Source organism: Peromyscus californicus, unplaced genomic scaffold, assembly GCF_007827085.1.
Source record: "Peromyscus californicus insignis strain IS unplaced genomic scaffold, ASM782708v3 Scaffold_13__1_contigs__length_99412109, whole genome shotgun sequence".
Lineage (NCBI taxonomy): Eukaryota > Metazoa > Chordata > Mammalia > Rodentia > Cricetidae > Peromyscus > Peromyscus californicus.
Window position 1 is genome coordinate 98,708,973 of NW_026294424.1, and position 17,883 is coordinate 98,726,855.

General features: G+C 37.2%; 1 protein-coding gene across 4 annotated transcripts in view; it reads left to right on the top strand.

Moving 5' to 3' along the window:
- Positions 1–17,883, top strand: part of Ccdc18 (coiled-coil domain containing 18) — a 129,941-nt gene that overhangs the window by 69,625 nt on the left and 42,433 nt on the right. For all 4 annotated transcript variants that reach the window (XM_052735702.1, XM_052735704.1, XM_052735705.1 and 1 more), the window contains 6 exons: positions 311–442; positions 2,893–3,027; positions 3,156–3,233; positions 10,140–10,256; positions 13,407–13,574; positions 15,270–15,412. In XM_052735702.1, the coding sequence (XP_052591662.1) occupies positions 311–442; positions 2,893–3,027; positions 3,156–3,233; positions 10,140–10,256; positions 13,407–13,574; positions 15,270–15,412 (773 nt within the window). The remainder of the gene's footprint in view (positions 1–310; positions 443–2,892; positions 3,028–3,155; positions 3,234–10,139; positions 10,257–13,406; positions 13,575–15,269; positions 15,413–17,883) is intronic.

Sequence of the window (17,883 nt, forward strand, 5' to 3'; positions counted from 1 at the left end):
TGTTTGATTTTCTATTTTTTAAAGTCACGTCTTGATTCTCTATACTGCTGAGCTATCTTATCACTCTTTTTTTTTTTGAATTTCCAGAGTTCTTTCTTTTCCACTGTTTTCATTCATCTTGGTACTTCATCATTGGGTCATACCAGAGACAAATTCTAGGCTACTTTATTGCCTGGAAATCAGTCTTCTTGTTTAAGTATTGATTAAAGTGTACTTAAAGAATGTAATATGGAAGGTTTATTGGTAGATTCATGTATTTTTATCTAAAACAGGCTTTTAGTTATATTCTTCCCAATATTTTTATTTCTAGGAGAAGAATGAAAAAATAAGAAGCCTTGAATCCAATATCAATACAGAACATGAGAAAATTTGTTTTGCTTTTGAAAAAGCAAAGAAAATTCACCTTGAACAGCATAAAGAAATGGAAAAGCAGATTGAACGAGTAAGTTATGTATTTTTTAGTACTGAAAAGAACCTTAAACACTCTAACCCAAAATTCTTTAAGTGCAAATAAAGAAACAAAGGCATAGAGAAATAAATGGCAAAACCTATAATAAGAATCTCACTCTTTCTAAACAATGTCCTGATGTTTGTTGTGTGTGTGTGTGTGTGTGTATGTGCGAGCGCGTGCGCGCACTAGGGTCTTACTATGAATCGCTGTCTGTCTTGGAAATCACTGTGTAGACCAGGCTGGCCTTGAACTCACAGAGATTTATCTTCCTCTGCCTCCTAAGTCCTGGGGTTAAAGACTGTACCACCACTACACTCGGCTCCAGTGTTTGTTTCTTTATTTTTTTTATTTTTTGTTTTCTGGGGATGGAATCCAGGGCATTTGTACGTACTAACCAAGTACTCTCCTAGTGAGAAGGGTCAGCAGATATAGCTGCCTACTGCCAAGCCTGATTATTGGGTTTAAATTCCAGGACCCCACATAGTGGAAGGAGAGACTGACTCTTGAAAGTTGTCTTCCAACCTTCATGCTCTTAAACACATGTACACAAAAGGAAATAAAATGTAATACTCCCCTCCTGCCTTTTTTAAAAAAGAAAGAATACATCAATAAAGAGAATCTTTAAAAGTGTTCATGAAAATTTATAAACTGGTAATCAGTTAGACCTAGAGGTTTGAAAGAATTAGGAATAAAAGAGCTGTGTCATGTGGGACACACTCACACCATTAATCCTAGCACTTGGGAGGCAGAGGCAGGTGCATCTCTCTGAGTTCAAGGCCAGCCTGGTCTGCAGAATGAGTTCCAGGACAGCCAGAACTTAAAAAAAAAAGGTATGTAGTTGAATTTCTAAACAGTCTTACTAAATGAGAAAAACAGAGCCAAATACAGGGGTGCCTTTATTGCCTTCCTATTCTGCCTTCTCACTGGCTCTAAGCTCAGCCACATCAATTCCTTGTCACTGCCTGTCATACAGACCTCCAATTCTCTATGGTTGGTACTGAGATTAAAGGCGTGTGTCACCACACTTGGCTGTGTCCTTGGACACATAGAGACTCTGCCTGCCATGTGATTGGATTAAAGGCGTGTGCTACCACTGCCTGACTTCTGTTTATGGCTGACTATGATCTCTGATCTCCAGGTAAACTTTATTTAAAATATCACATTTCAGCACAAATAAAATATCACTACAGAGGTATATCATTGTAGACCATAAAACACAAAGTGATAAAAACAAACTGAAGAATGCACTTGGTAGTCTGAGGAAGGTGGATCTCCATGATCTCAAGGTCAGTGTGGTCTATATAGCAAGTTTCAGACTAGCTAGGAATATATAATGAGATCTGGTTTTTCAAAACAAAATGAAAGAAACATAGTTTCACATTTTTCCAAAAGAAATTTTAAGTCTATGTGGTTTCACTGGTAAATTCTTCCTTATGTGTATGGAATACACTGATACTATATAGTCTACTAGAAGAAGATAAACTACTTTCAAACTCATTTGACAAGACAAGTACCTTAAATTCAAAAAACGAGACAAAGACAATAAAATACCATTTAATTCTTATTATAATGTGAAGGTAGGGAGTGAGAGGAAAGAGTGGTAATAGCAAACACTGACAAGAAGTGTAATCTTCATTTGTTGTTAGTATGATAGAGTGGCACCCAGTCTTAAAAACCAATAATAATAAAAGGTGAAGGGAGAGAGAGAAAAATTTTTATGTAATTGGAAGAGAATACATACTGAAATGAAAATGTGCCTATCCTACCAATAGGAAGTCCATTTCTAGGTGATTTGTTCTAGAGAAACTCTTACACATGTGAATAAACCGACTTGTGTAAAGGGTGTTATTGCAACATTGTTGCAGAAATTAAAGCAAGATACCAAAGTAAACCATAATTCCTTATGTATAGTACTTCCTAAAGTAAATGAACTAGACTGGTGTATGTCAACACAGATAAACATCTGAAACTATATTGAGTAAAAGAAAAAGCAAATTGTTAAAGCTTAAAGGTATTGTTATAGTAAATTTCAAGACAGAAAATTGTACTCCATATTGTTCATGGCTGCACATATTTAATAAAAGCACAAAAACAGACCAGTCAATAATAGGAATGGTGGAAGAAAGGGAAAAGAGATAGGTATATGATTTAATTTTTTTTTTTTTTTTTTTTTTTTTTTGGTTTTTCGAGACAGGGTTTCTCTGTGTAGCTTTGCGCCTTTCCTGGAATTCACTGGGTAGCCCAGGCTGGCCTCGAACTCACAGAGATCCGCCTGGCTCTGCCTCCCGAGTGCTGGGATTAAAGGCCTGCGCCACCACCGCCCGGCGAAATTGAAGGAAATTTCTAAAATGCAAAAATCTACTTACTTTCAAATATATTTATGTTTAAAGTGTTCCCAGTGTTTTAAAACTATAACATGAAAATCCTGTTTTTATATTTAGCTTGAAACGCAACTAGAGAAAAGAGACCAACAATTCAAAGAGCAAGAAAAGACTATGTCCATTTTGCAGCAAGATATACTATGTAAACAACATCACCTTGAATCACTAGATAGACTTTTGACGGAAAATAAAGTGGTAATGTCATGTTTTTAAAAGTACTATTTAAAAGCTAACATTTTAAGTTTATGTTGCTGTAACATAAATTTAATATACTTTCAATATTTATTTGCAAACACATTTTTCTTACCAAAATTTGTTTACAGGAAATGGAAAAAGAAAATATGAAGAAAGATGAAGCTTTGAAATCATTGCAGATTCATGTATCTGAAGAAACAGTCAAGGCTAGTATAGTATACTTTTTGTGTGTTTGTGCCTCTGTGTGTGTGTGTGTGTGTGTGTGTGTGTGTATGCACGCGCGTGTGCGTGTGAATGCATACACATGCCGTAGCATGAGTGTGAAGTCAGAGAACAATTTGCAAGAGTCAGTTTTTTCCTTCTATCATATGGGTCTTAAGAATAGAATTCAGGGGCTTGAGAGATGTCTCAGAGGTTAAGAGCACTGACTCCTCTTCCAAAGGTCCTGAGTTGAATTCCCAGCAACCACATGGTGGCTCACAACCATCTGTAATGAGATCTGGTGCCCTCTTCTGGCCTGCAGTCATACATGCTGTATACGTAATAAATAAATAAATCTTTAAAAAAAAAAAAATAAAGAATAGAATTCAGGTAATCAAGTTTGGAGACAAGAATCTTTACCTGCTAAGCTGTCTTATCAGGCCTCTATTTTACTATTACAAACATTTTTATGGTTTTCTTCCCAATAAATTATTAAAATTGTAATATATAAACGTCAATTAAACAGCTGAGGAAATGGCTCAGTACTTAAGAGTGTGTACTGCTCTTGCATAGGACCTGAGTTCAGTTCTAGCAGCCTGTGGGGCAGTTACAGCTGCCTGTAACTCTGATCTCATACCCTTTTCTGGCCTCTGAGAGTACCTGCATGCACACACACACATACACACACATACACACACACACACACACACACACACACACACACACAAAGGTTGTTTTTGTTTTTGTTTTTTTGAGACAGGGTCTCTCTGTGTAGCTTTGGTACCTGTCCTGGATCTCACTGGCCTTGAACTCACAGAGATCCACCTGGCTCTGCCTCCCGAGTGCTGGGATTAAAGGCATGCGACACCACCGCCTGGCATGGTTTTACTTTTGTACCTCATACTATAAGAGCTGGAGCCACAGAGCATGATAAGTGCTTAATTAAGATAGAAAAGGCATTAAATTTGTACATTTGTGTCTGTATGAAAAAGCAGTATATTTATTATCCTATAATCTTTGAAATGTTTCCCTTGTGAATATGGAAGAACTACTATATATTCATTATGTTTTTATTAGCGTTAATAAGTCTAAATATGCTGCCATCTTGTACCATAAATAGTTTGAATATAAAGATACCTACTTTTTGCCTAGAATTCTGTTTATAACCCATTTTGTGATTGTGTATGCCCATGCAAACAATTGTGTCTTTAGGGAGGGGGAAGAGAGGGAGAGAGAGAGAGAGAGAGAGAGAGAGACAATATTTGTGTATGTGTATAGTACATGTGCATATGAGTGTATGGAGGCTAGAAGTTGAAATCAGGTCTCTTCCTCAATCTTATTTTTTGGGGATTGGATATGTCATCAAACCTGAAGCAGCTATTTAGCCTGGCCTGTGAGCTTCAGTGACCTGCCTGTCTCTGCCTTCTTAATGCTAGAATTATGTACACATGCATGCTGCCAGAGATCTGAACTCTGATCCCCATGCTTGTTGTGAGCTATCTCCCCAGCCCAACAATTACATCATTATTTATTGTTATGGGTCTGAGGTCACTTAGAGATTTACCATGACCATAAATATATTTTAATAAGAGGCTTTATATTTTAGATACTGACATCCAATGTGGGGCCAGGACTGTACCTGAGAGTGCTCCCAAGATTCATGAAGGCTTATGAAGGAAAAGCCACACGATTGTATATATTTTGTCTATGTGTAGGCAGGGTCTAATTATATGTCTTACAGTTGTTCTAGTCATCTTTTTGATCAGAGTAAACACGTTTGATTACAAATGCAGAGATAGCAGTTAGTCTTATGACCTACTATTTACTAGAACAGCAAATTTTACAAGATCAGACAATTTAAGAATAGTTTTCAACATTTGAGAGAAAAAGGAAGTGGGCTGCTAGGATATAGCCTCTATAAGTTAGGGGCCATAGCTAGACTTTCTTTGGACCGCCAGCTCCCAAATAATGATATGGCGAATTTTTATTAAGTGTGAAAGCTTGGCCTTACCTTAGGCTTGTTTCCAACTAGCTCAATTAACTCATTTATATTAATCTATGTTCTGCCATATGGCTCATTATCTCTCCTCTATACTGCACATCTGACTTCCTCTGTGTCTCACTGGCTAATCCTGACCTCTCAGATTCTTCCCAGAGTTCCTATATCTGACCAGAAGTCCCGTCTATCTTCTCCTTCTAGCTATTGGCTGTTCAGGTCTTTATTAAACCTATCAGAAGGTGCCTTATGCAGATGAGGTAAAGCAGCCATCTTCACAGTGTATAAAAAGGTTATCCCACAACAAGGGGTGTAGCTGGAGTTTTCCTGCCTGGCCCACAGCCAGGACAAATCTCTCTCACCTGCCAGTCCCACAGCCACTCAGACCCGACCAAGTAAACACAGAGACTTATATTGGTTACAAACTGTATGGCCGTGGCAGGCTTCTTGCTAACTGTTCTTACAACTTAAATTAATCCATTTCCATTAATCTATACCTTGCCACATGGCTCGTGGCTTACCAGCATCTTCACATGCTGTTTGTCATCGTGGTGGCTGGCAGTGTCTCTCTCTCTCTCAGCCTTCCACTTCCCAGCTTTATTCTCCTCCTTGTCCCACCTATACTTCCTGCCTAGCCACTGGCCAATCAGTTATTTATTTATTGACCAATCAGAGCAACACATTTGCCATACAGAATATCCCACAGCAAAGGGGCTTTCATGTTAGATGTGCTTTTTGGTCTCTCAAGCATACTAAGTCTAAACCTTAAATGTAATGTTAACCATCACATTATAGTTATTCCTATAGAATTCAACAATTCTTTAACATTTAGTGTCTTGTCAGTTCATTTACATATGTAAGGGTAAACTTAATTTTAAAAAGTTAGTATGCAGGTCAAGCATAGTAGCCCCTGCCTGTAATCCTAGCACTTGGGTGAAGAGTTTTCCAAAAGTTTGAGGTCAACCTGATCTATACAGTGAGTTCCAGGCCAGCTAAGGACCTTTTTTCAAAAAGCAAGGAAAAAATAAAAAAATAAATAAATTTGTATGTTAAGGTTGTAGGCATGAAACTTTCATTAAATAATATTCAATAGCTATTAAACTTCTAGTTCTTATTAAGTTATCTAGAATAAGCAGTAATTTAATAAGGAATTTCCATATATTAATGGCCAGATGAGAGATAAGAAATCAGAAAATAAATGAATTGTACATTGAATATTTTTTCCCTTGATGCTTTTAATGAGTTTTCTGTTTGGGGAAAAAATAAATATGAGAAAGAAATATAGAAGCAAAATTCCTTTGTTCAAATATAAGTAAGTTTTTTGTTGTTGTTGTTGTTGTTGTTGTTGTTTGTTTGTTTTTTTGAGACAGGGTTTCTTTGTGTAGCCCTAGCTGTCCTGGAACTCACTTTATAGACTAGGCTGGCCTCAAACTCACAGAAATCTGCCTGCATCTCCTCCCAAATGCTAGGATTAAAGTCATGCACCACCACACCTGGCTAAATATAAATAATTTTGACATGGAATATCTATAGCAGTAAGCTAAATGTCTGGGATCCTCTGTTTCTGATTGTGTCATTATCTTTCATAACTTTTGAGTAAGTTTCTTTGCATGATTCAATTTGTTAATTGCAAGACCAATAGTTAGATGAACTGTGTGTAGGAAAGTTAAAACTATCAGTTTTAAATTGTATTTTACAAGTATGATCAGTGAGAACTAAAAGGTTGAGTCTATGGATGTTGCTCAGTGTGAGGTCCCTTTCTAAGTATGAGCAAAGCCCTGCATTTGATTCCTAGCACCAACATAGTTAAAATAAATTCTGAACAGGTAACAAAATCTGTTAAATAGAATGTTGAAAGAATGTGCCTTAGGTTTAGAGATCATATTTGTTTTTTTTCTATATTTTCTGTCAATTTCCCTTCTGGATTATCTGCCTCCCCAATAAAGAAAATGGACAAATAATCAAGCATTTACTGAAGCTAAGTAGCCTTAGATCATCAGTTGATTATTCCCCACACTGTGTACCTGAAGAGGTTATTTCGTTCAGCAGAGCAGTTAATTTTTGTGCTTATTTTATTCATGTACAAGAAGTTTATATACAGTATATGTTAATTATTTACATATAATTAAGACAAAAATTCTTTAAAGAAAGAAATCTTTTATTATTCATTGGTTTTGCTTGATTTGTTAATTTTTACCTACCTGTTTTTAAAATGTCAAACCCACAAAAGAATTCAAAGTATAGCCCAAGGAACATCTGTGTACCTCTCACCTAGATACACTGTCCTTAAAGCTATAGCTATACTTACATCGTTCTTCTTCCCTCACCAAATACACATCCATGCTTATATATGCACCACATCTGCCATAAACATTCTTCCCTTTTTGGCAGCCACCTGAGAGAAGGTGGTGTTTAACAGTTTCCCAATTATCTAAAAATACTCTTTATAGTCTTGGTTAAAGCAGCAGTATTATCCGGGAACTTGTTAGACTTGCAGGATATCTAGCCATATTCTGTGTCAGTCTTGACAGCTTTCTAAAGGTGTGGCGACTAATGTATCTTAGAATTTTTTTTTTTTTTTTTAAAGATCTAACCCAGGGCCTTGTGTATGCTGTCTTTTTTTTTTTTTTAATTTTCTGAGACAGAGTTCCTCTGTGTAGCCCTGGCTGTCCTGGAACTCATTTTGTAGACCAGACTGGGCTCAGACTCACAGAGATCCACCTGCCTCTGCCTCTGAGATGCTGGGATTAAAGGCATGTACCACCACTGCCCAGCATTTATGCTGTTCTTATGTATGCTGTGTTCTACCATTGAGCCACAACCCCGCCATCAGATGTCACTAGTTTACGAGGAACATTTATTGGACCATCTTTAGAGTGGTTTATGCCATGTGAATGTCTGATTCCTCAGTAACCTCATAACAATGGTTTTACCATCTTTTAATGTACTAATGACTGTTCTCTTGCTTAAGAGAGAGAACATACAAAGATTTTTACCTTTCTTTTTATTTATTTATTTGTTTGTTTGTTTGTTTGTTTATTGATTGAGACGGGGTTTCTCTGAGTAGCCCTGGTTGTTCTAGATCTCTCTCTGTTGACGAGGCTGGCCTTGAACTCAGAGATCCGTCTGCTTCTGCCTCCTGGGTGCTGGGATTAAAGGTGTGTGCCACTATGCTTGGGTGGATTTTTGTTTTTCATAATACAACTGTTAATTTAAAAATTTAAAACTAGAGGCTGGAGACAAAGGACTCAGGTTTGGTTCCTAATATCCACATTGGGTAGCTTTGCAACTGCCTCTTAACTCAGCTCCAGGGAGATCTGAAACCCTCTCCTGGACTCTGTGGACACCTGCATTCACATGTGCACAATTCCACATGCACACATACACATAATTTTAAAAAATTTTAAACTTGAAAAATTGTTGTTACTAGGACAACAGTTTTTTTTTTTTTTAAACAAAGATAGTCATTCATAATGGCAGACTTCTTGGCTGTCGGTAGTTATATAAACAAGCTGAGATAGCTAGTCTTTCATAATCATGGCTCCAGAATTCCCTTTTAGAAAGAATTTCAGGGGTGATTTCATGATGACATTTCATAATGTCAAATGGTGTCTGAGAAGAAAATTTCTCTTTTTTTCCCCAATCTTGCTGAAATTTCTTTCACAGTTTCAAATGTGATGTTTTTATTCAGAGACAAGGAATCTCCCCCTGCAACATTAAAGCTCAAAATTATAAGGGGAAAGAAAAAAGCAAGATAAGAACCTAGTAATAGATGAGTATGGACATGGATACAAATTAAGGACATTGAGCTAATTTTTAAAAAGTTATTAAATTTGATTTGCTCTTTAATATTCGATAACAAAGCATTTATACATACTTGAGTCAAGTTATATTGCTGTTTTAAAAAATATTTTCACAGATCCTAAGCAAAGAAGATTTTTTTCCTCTGTGATAAATGTATCTTCTTAATAAACCAGCATTTCCAAATGTTCTTATCTTAGCAACACTCATAGGACATTTGTTCTTAATTTCCTGTTTTTATTATTCAAGGAGGCTTAAGACATAAGTAATCTGCTTACCTTTTTAAGAGAGTGTTTTTGTGTGTCTGCTTTACATTCTTTCAAATGACTGTTTGTACTCTTGATCTTTCCAGTGTCCACTGTTGTCTTTCATAGTGCCTTGCCCCTGAACACACTTTCTCCTTTGTTCTGGACTCTATTCTGTGGTTCTTCTTTAGTTCCCTGATATGCCATGATTAATACATTTTTTTAGTCAATCTTTACTACCATATCATTTTATATCCTATACAGAGCTATTTTAGAGGTTTAAATTTTTATTTATTACTTTTTGTTGTGTTGCACATGTGCGTGTGTTACAGCATGTGGTTGGAGGTTAGAATAACTTGCTGAGTTGATTGTTTCCTTCCACCATAGGTTCTGGGAATCAAACTCAGGTCATTAGGCTTGCACAGCTAGTGCTTTTTCTGCCTAGCCTTCTTACTGGCTCAATTTTAGTGTTTCAAGCAGTAAGTAACATTAGGAGATAAATCTGTAAAATATTGTACAAATAATAAGTATTCATTAATTAATAATTCAATTTTTTTTTTTTTTTGAGACAGGATCTCTCTCTGTAGCCCTGGATGTCCTGAACTCACTTTGTAGATCAGGCTGCCCTGGAACTCACAGAGATTTGCCTGTCTCTGCCTTCCGAGTGCTGGGATAAAGGCATGTGCCACCACACTCAGTCTTGATTTTTCTCTTCTTTTCTTTTCTCTTTTCTTTTTCTTTTCTTCTTCTTCTTCTTCTTCTTCTTCTTCTTCTTTTTCTTCTTCTTCTTCTTCTTCTTCTTCTTCTTCTTCTTCTTCTTCTTCTTCTTCTTCTTTTTTGATGTTATATTTTGCTTCTTTTTACTTTAGGTCAGACAACTGGATTCAGCATTAGAAATCTGTAAGGAAGAACTTGCTTTGCATTTGAATCAATTGGAAGGAAATAAGGAAAAATTTGAAAAACAGCTGAAGAAGAAGTCTGAAGAAGTAAATTATTCTTTTATTTAGGAAAAATTTCAAGTGTTTGTTGTTGTTGTTGTTTTAATTTTGTGATAGTATTTTCAATATACTTTATTTTGTTTGGGTTTTTTAAAGACAAGAATGGTCAAGGGTATCCAGGGCTAATTTCAGACTCGCTATATAAGTAATGGTATAGAACTTATGATCTTCCTGCTTCTACTTATCAAGTGCTAAGATTACAGGTGTGTACAAACATACCTGGTTTATGTGGTTCTAGGTGTCAAGTTACTTTTCTGCTACTATACTAAGACACCATGACCAAGGCAACTTAGAGAAGAAAGAATTTATTTGGGGCTTCCAGTTTCAGAGGGTGAGTCCTTGACCAGCATGGCAGGGAGCACAGCAGCAGGCAGGCACTGGATCACCAGCTCAGAGCTTATGTCTTGAGACACAGCCATGAGGCAGAGAGTAAACTGGGAATGGCTGAGTCTTTTTTTTTTTAGGTTCTTAAATCATTTTTATTGAAAAGTCAATTGACCATAAATCTGTGAATTTGTTTCTGAGATACAATTAGGTCCCATTATGCACACATCTTTAATTTTCAGTGACAATACCTGTTGTATGAACTATTGTAACTTTTTTTTTCATTTTTCTTTATTAAGAAATTTTCTATTCACTCGACATACCACCCACAGATCCCACCTCCTCCCTCCTCCCACCTCCCAGCCCTCCCTCCCAAGCCACCCCACATCCCCACATCCCCCAAATCAAGATCTCCCATGGGGAGTCAGCAGAGCCTGGCACACTGAGCCTAGGCAGGTGAATGGCTGAGTCTTTTGCAGCTTCAAAGTTACCACCAGTGAGATACCTCTAACAATGCCACACCTCTTAATCTTTCCCAAACAGTTCCATCCACTGGCGACAAAGTATCCAAATATATGAGCCTGTGGGAGCCATTCTCATTCAAACCACCACATTAGGCAGACTCTGTCAACTGAGTTACATTCTAATCTCCTTAATATGCTTTAACTGTATATTTTTATATATATTACATTAAATGTAATTTTTGTTTGTTTTTTTGAGACAGGATTTCTGTCTTAACAGTACAGACTGTACCATAACTCACTTTGTAGACCAGTTTAACTTCTATATATATGACATTAAAAACAAATTCTAAATTATATATTCTTTAAAGAACAGACTTTCATTTAGTATAGCATAAAATACAATACCTTAAAATTCAAATTCACTTATTTTTAGGGAATCAGAATAGTAAGTTAGAGTTTTACAATTATTACATAGTAATTTTAATATAAAATGAATAATATTTAAAGCACTGTTTTAGACATAGAAGTATAAAATTCTTCAAAACTTTAACTTTTTTGGTGGTGTTGGTTTTTTTGAAACAGATTTCTCTGTGTCATCCTGGCTGTTCTGAAACTCATTCTGTAGACCAGGCTGGCGTCAAACTCAGAGATCCACCTGCTTCTACCTCCCTAGTACTGACAAAACTTAAAAATTTTGTTTTTGTTTGTTCTTACTTGAAGGATTAAGAATTAGCTTTATAGGGAGACATGGTGGTACTTACTTATAATTCCAGTCCTTGGATGGCTGACTTCGAAGGAGCATGAATTTTAGGCATTCCTGAGCTACTTAGTTTTAAGCCATCCATGGCTACATAGTGCGATAATATTTTTTAAAAAAATTAGGTTTAGCAATTAAACTTTATTGAGATAAATTTTTCAGTTAATAGATTAAAGACCTTTCTTGAAGGGCTGAAGAGATGACTGAGCAGGTAAAGATACTTGCCCCAAAACTGATGATGACCTGTGTGCTATCCCCAGAACCCACATGGTAGAAGGAGAAAACTGACTCCTCCAAGTTGTTCTCTTACCTCTACATGTATACACACATGAAACAAAAATTAACACTTTCATTAAGAGTTGTCTTATTATCTCTATAACCTCAGCATCCACCCACATAGACAGGTAAGGCCTTGCTATGTAGCTCTAGCCAGCTTCTAATTCATAATTCTCCTGCCTCAGCCTCCTAAGGGCTGGGGTTTTAGGTGTGCAGCATCATACCTACCTTAAAGACATCTTTTAAAGGAATTTTGGAGACCAGCATACTGAGACCTTAAATATTTGTAGTGAAGTTTCGTAGTTGATATTGTTATTCTTATATGTATTAGAATATGAATAGTCTGGATCAATTTGCTGCAATATTAGTTTATAAACTACTATAATATTAACACTGTATAATATGATAAGTATCACCTGATTTTATTATGTAGTGATTTTGGTTTTATATCTGTAAAAGGGAAAGTTCATCAAGTGAACTATATGTATATCAATTCAGGGCTACCTCTGTCTTTTCCTTTCTGGGATGGGTTGCATAGAGCATTCTCCTTCCTGTAACAGTAAAATGTGAGTTGATGTGTTGTAGTCTTGGTACCTAGAAGACGCTGTTGGTGACTTGAGAGTAAAAGGTCACATAAGAACAGTTGACCAGCTATCTTAGGGTTTCTATTGCTGTGAAGAGACACCATGACCACAGCAGCTTTTATAAAGAAAACATTTAACTGGGGTAGTTTGCTTACAGTTCAGAGGTTCAGTCTATTATCATCATGGTGGGACATGGTGGAGTACAGACAGACATGGTGCTGTAGCTGTAGCTGTAGCTGAGAGTCCTATATTTTGCAGGCAACAGGAAGTGATCTGTGACACTGACTGATGCTTAAGCAAAAGAAACCTCAAAGCCTGCCCCCACAGCGACACACTTCCTTCAACAAGGCCACACTTCCCAATAGTGCCACTCCCTATGAGCCTATAGGGGCCAATTACATTCAAAGTACGATACCAGCCCATAAGTATAAAAATGCTTTCCTTCTCAGAAAGGAAAATGTTTCAGAATCCTAGCCAGCGGAAACAATGTATTGCATAGGAACATTTCAAAATCATGCCAAACAAGAGCAAACCCTATTAACATCTCCTGTATTCATAATCTTTTATAGGAATAACCCTATATTCATCTCTCCAGTCGGAATAATGAACCATGCTGTTCTCCATGACCAACTATGCTACATGAAAAATGGGATAATTAAGAAAGACAGCTTTTACATTTGTTGTTTTTTATTTGAAACATTTCATTGTAACAAGGAATATATATCTTTGCTAGGTATATTGTTTGCAGAAAGAGCTAAAGATAAAGAATCATAGTCTTCAAGAGACTAGTGAGCAAAATGCTATTCTACAGCATACTCTTCAGCAACAGCAACAGATGTTACAGCAAGAGACAATTAGAAATGGAGAGCTAGAAGATATTCAGACTAAACTTGAAAAACAGGTATATATTATTGACTAAAAATAGTTTAATTTTTATGAAATAGAATTTAAAAATCATTTGCAGATTTTTGATTAAGAAAATGTAATCTGGGATTGGGGATTTAGCGCAAGGCCCTGGATTCGGTCCTCAGCTCTGAGGGGAAAAAAAAGACAAAATAACAGAAAATGTAATCAGACCTAGATCCCCTACTAAGATGGCAATATTTCTCATGCCATAAAATTTTATTATAATTTAGACTTCTTGACTGAATTTTTCTTAAATCTAAATTTAATACCTATCCAAATTATTGCGTTTTCTGAAGTCTCCTTTTTGAATAACACATGTGGTATAACATTCTTTAATGAATTGGAAAAACAGTACAATAAAAGAACCCCTTTACCCCCAAAATAAAACTGCTACTGAGCTAAACAAATAAGTTATGGGATTGTAGCCCATGGTACAGTTCCTGTATAGCACACACAAGACTGTGGGGTCGATCTCTAAGACCACAACAAAGATTTGTTTAAATAAAATAAATATGTTATCATTTCACTGAAAGAATCCTAGACAATTTGATAATAAAGACAAGAGACTATTTTTTTTTTTTTTTTTTTTTGGATTTTAAGACAGGGTTTCTCTGTGTAACAGCCCTGGCCGTCCTGGAACTTGCTTTGTAGACCAGGCTGGCCTTGAACTCACAGAGAACTACCTGCCTCTTCCTCCTGAGTGCTGGGATTAAAAGTGACTAATCTTTTTTATTTCTTGTACACTTTGTCTCAATCTCTTTCATATATGTTCCATTTTTTTCTTTCAAAAGAAATAAAATTTATAAAAAAAATTATGAATTATTTTATTTTATTTAGTACACTATAACTTTTTATCATATATATATATGTGTGTGTGTGTGTGTGTGTGTGTGTGTGTGTCTGTCTGTCTGAATTTGTCCTCAGCCCCCCACTCCCTTTTTTTGACATGAGAAGTAAGAACTTTTCAAATTGGGATAATAAAAAGGGAAAATTTTACTATTGTGTTCATTTTTTTTTTTTTTGGTTTTTCGAGACAGGGTTTCTCTGTGTAGCTTTGCGCCTTTCCTGGGACTCACTTGGTAGCCCAGGCTGGCCTTGAACTCACAGAGATCCGCCTGGCTCTGCCTCCCGAGTGCTGGGATTAAAGGCGTGCGCCACCACCGCCCGGCTTGTGTTCATTTTTTAACCTTCCTCCCGGTTTCCTCTTCTTCCTTTTTCTTCATTGTTGTGCTGATGATTGAGTTTAGGGTCTCACCTTTAGCAGGCAAGCACTCAGTCTCACCTGGACTTGTTCAATTCTTATTACTCTCACTTTACTGTTAGATGTGCTCCCTTCTATAAAAATAGTAAGTTATATATGAATAACTTATTTCTATTATTAAGAAGTTAGTTATGCTTTATGGTTTCAAAGCATCCTAGTTTATATTTTGATTATACTGTTAATACTAAGTTTAAGTTTTGAAATGGGGTCTTTTTATATTGCCTAAACTGGTCTGGAGCTCCTACACTCAGGCTGTCTTCCTGCTTCAGCTTTTCCAGTGTCTAAGGCTATAGTTAACATTCTATTACACCAGCTTACTTTGATTTTTATTTCTTGAAACTGAATGATATATTTATGAAAGTATTTTTCCTCTGTAAAATGTTGGAGTATAATTGCATTTGAGAACTTAACTGAAAACTGCCTTACCAGGTATCAAAGCAAGAACAAGAGCTCCAGAAACAAAGGGAAAGCTCCGCAGAGAAGCTGAGAAAAATGGAAGAGAAATACGAGACAGCCATACATGATGCAGATCTGAAAAGGCAGAAAATTATTGAGCTTACTGCTACTGCCAGGTAAAATTTGAATATAATAAGTTTTTTTTGGCTTTCTCAGTTTTGTATCAGTAATGTCAGAATTTCAGAGTTTAATAATAATCCAGTGAGATATTTGTGTAAGGAATTAATTTCTTCATAACCTATATCCCTGCAGCATTTTGTTGTATCTCCCTCATAACCTTCATTATATCCTTTTTTTGTATTATAGTACAGTACTTTTACTTTCTTACATTGAGATATGAACCCTATTAGCTTATTTTGGGGTTCCCCACAACATTTGGGACAACTAGCACAAATCCTTATACTTTATAGGCACTTAGGAACTGTGGTATTAAATTACAAATAACACTGAAAGTTGTAGGCAAAGATCTCACACTGGGGAAACTCTCAGGGAACCTAATTGGTTTTTTTGTTTGCTTGTTTTGTTTTTGTTTTTTTAAGACAAGGTTTTTCTGTGTAGCTCTAGTTGTTCTGCAACTCGCTCTATAGACCAGGCTGGCCTCAAACTCAGATCTGCCTGCCTCTGCCTCCCCAGTGCTGGGATTAGAGGTGTGTTTTGCCACCACCTGGCCAGGGGACCTAACTGTATGTGGGATAAATAAAATAGCTGTCAGCTTTGACTGAATATTCAAAATCATCTCAGTGAATCTGTGAGCTGAAACAGGTACTTAGTTATCTAGATTCCACTTTGTCAATAAGAATTGACATAATTTTAACTTTTTTTATACCAGTAGCAGTCAAGTGTGAACTTACATTCAGAAACTAAAACCTTATGTCCCCAGATTTCCTTTCTCATTGATAGTGATTGATAGATAGGGACCTTGGGCTTAGAGTAGTACTTACTTTACCAGATATACTCCTTGATAAGTCTTTTGCACCCTGAAGGCCTCTTCGTTGACGCATCAAACTGAATCAGACCAAATTGGAAAAGCTCAGGTTTAATGGGTAATGCATTCCCAGGTGATTCCTGGCCCCTCAGAGAGGAGACAGGGCCCCCAGACTGGAAGAACCACATGTCTGTTTTCTGGGATGCAGCTTATACACCCTGTGGGAGTGGTCTTGAGCCTCTCTGGGGGAGGAGCTGTGTTTGGAGGGCTTTGAAGGGGCGGGTTTGGGGAAAGAGATGGGGGAGGGGAGTTGAGGTGGATCTTGAGACCAGAACATTCCAGACTCTTTGGGTATAGGGTTGCCAGGGTGCCAGTCCAAACACTCCTCTCAACAGTGCCAGTGAAATAGTCTTCCTTCAAGATTTCTCTTTTGTATTGACAGGTATCTATCCACTAATTACAGCCTTTCCACTAGTGACTTTTGTGAGTGTAAGCGAGTGTTACATCTCTGTGGGGGAAGGTATCCTGACTGTTTGGGGAGTCAGGCTGTACCTGGAGTTGGCTATGGTGGGGGATGATCTCTCTGCAGGATATAGCAATCTCACTCCTCTCCTCTCCTGGAGAGCCACTACAGCTGAGCTTTGCTCAGCCCCCACATAAGGGGGCTTCCCAGCAGAGCTCTGCTTCTTCTCCAGCCCAAGATGTTGCTTTTGCTTCTTTTGCTTCACTCTGCTAAAAGGGAAACCTTTGCAAAAATGTAGCAGTCTCCTCTGGCTCCTGCAAAAAGTTACTTTTTCTGCTTCAGCCTTGCTCATTCCCTTAAGAGACGTCTTAGCAAAGTTCTTCTATTCTGCTCCACCTTGCTCAGCCCCCTAAGGGATGTCATAGCCGATGAAGATCTTCATACCAAACACTCTTTTGAGAAAGAGATTTATCCGGGAAGGAGAAGTCCAGGAGAGTGGCTGCCTCTATCAAGATGGGAATAGCACAGCCCACAACTGAACAGCAGGGTGGTTTATATAGGGTTTCTTAGGGGCGGGGTTTCTCCAGGGAGAAGATTTTTCTGTTCAGGGTTTGGTTAGTTTTTCCTGCTCAGGGATTGGTTACTTTTGTTGGTCAGAGGCCAAGATGGCTCTGATTTCAGAGCCAAACTGTGTTTCTTTCACTGGCTTTTTTTTTTTTTTTTTTCTTTGCTCTAATTCTAATGCCAGGGCATATTTCTTTCACTGACTCTGATTCTAGGGACAAAGTATGTTTCTTGGCACTGGTTTCAGAGTCAGGGCCTGTTTCTTTGGTTCTGGATTCAGGGATAAAGTGTTTCTTTCCCTGGCTTGGGTCCCAGATCCAGGCTGTGTTTCTCTCACTGGTTCTATGTTCCAGGGTCAGGGTGGGTTTCTTTAGCTGGCCCCTTTTCCCTACAGTGAGGCCATGAAGCCTATTCACATTCTAACTTTATCCTTATTTATGCCAAACACAAGAAATTCTAAATTTCCAAACCAAGGCCCATTGCTGTTTTCTCCCATCCTATGCCAACTTCTGAAAACTTCCATTGTACCTTCTGGAATTCATAGACATCCTCTGTATTCTGTCTTTTCTTTTCTCTTACTATAATAAACCTCTTACATTATCCTGAGGACATTACTTGTTCTCTTGTGGGCTTGT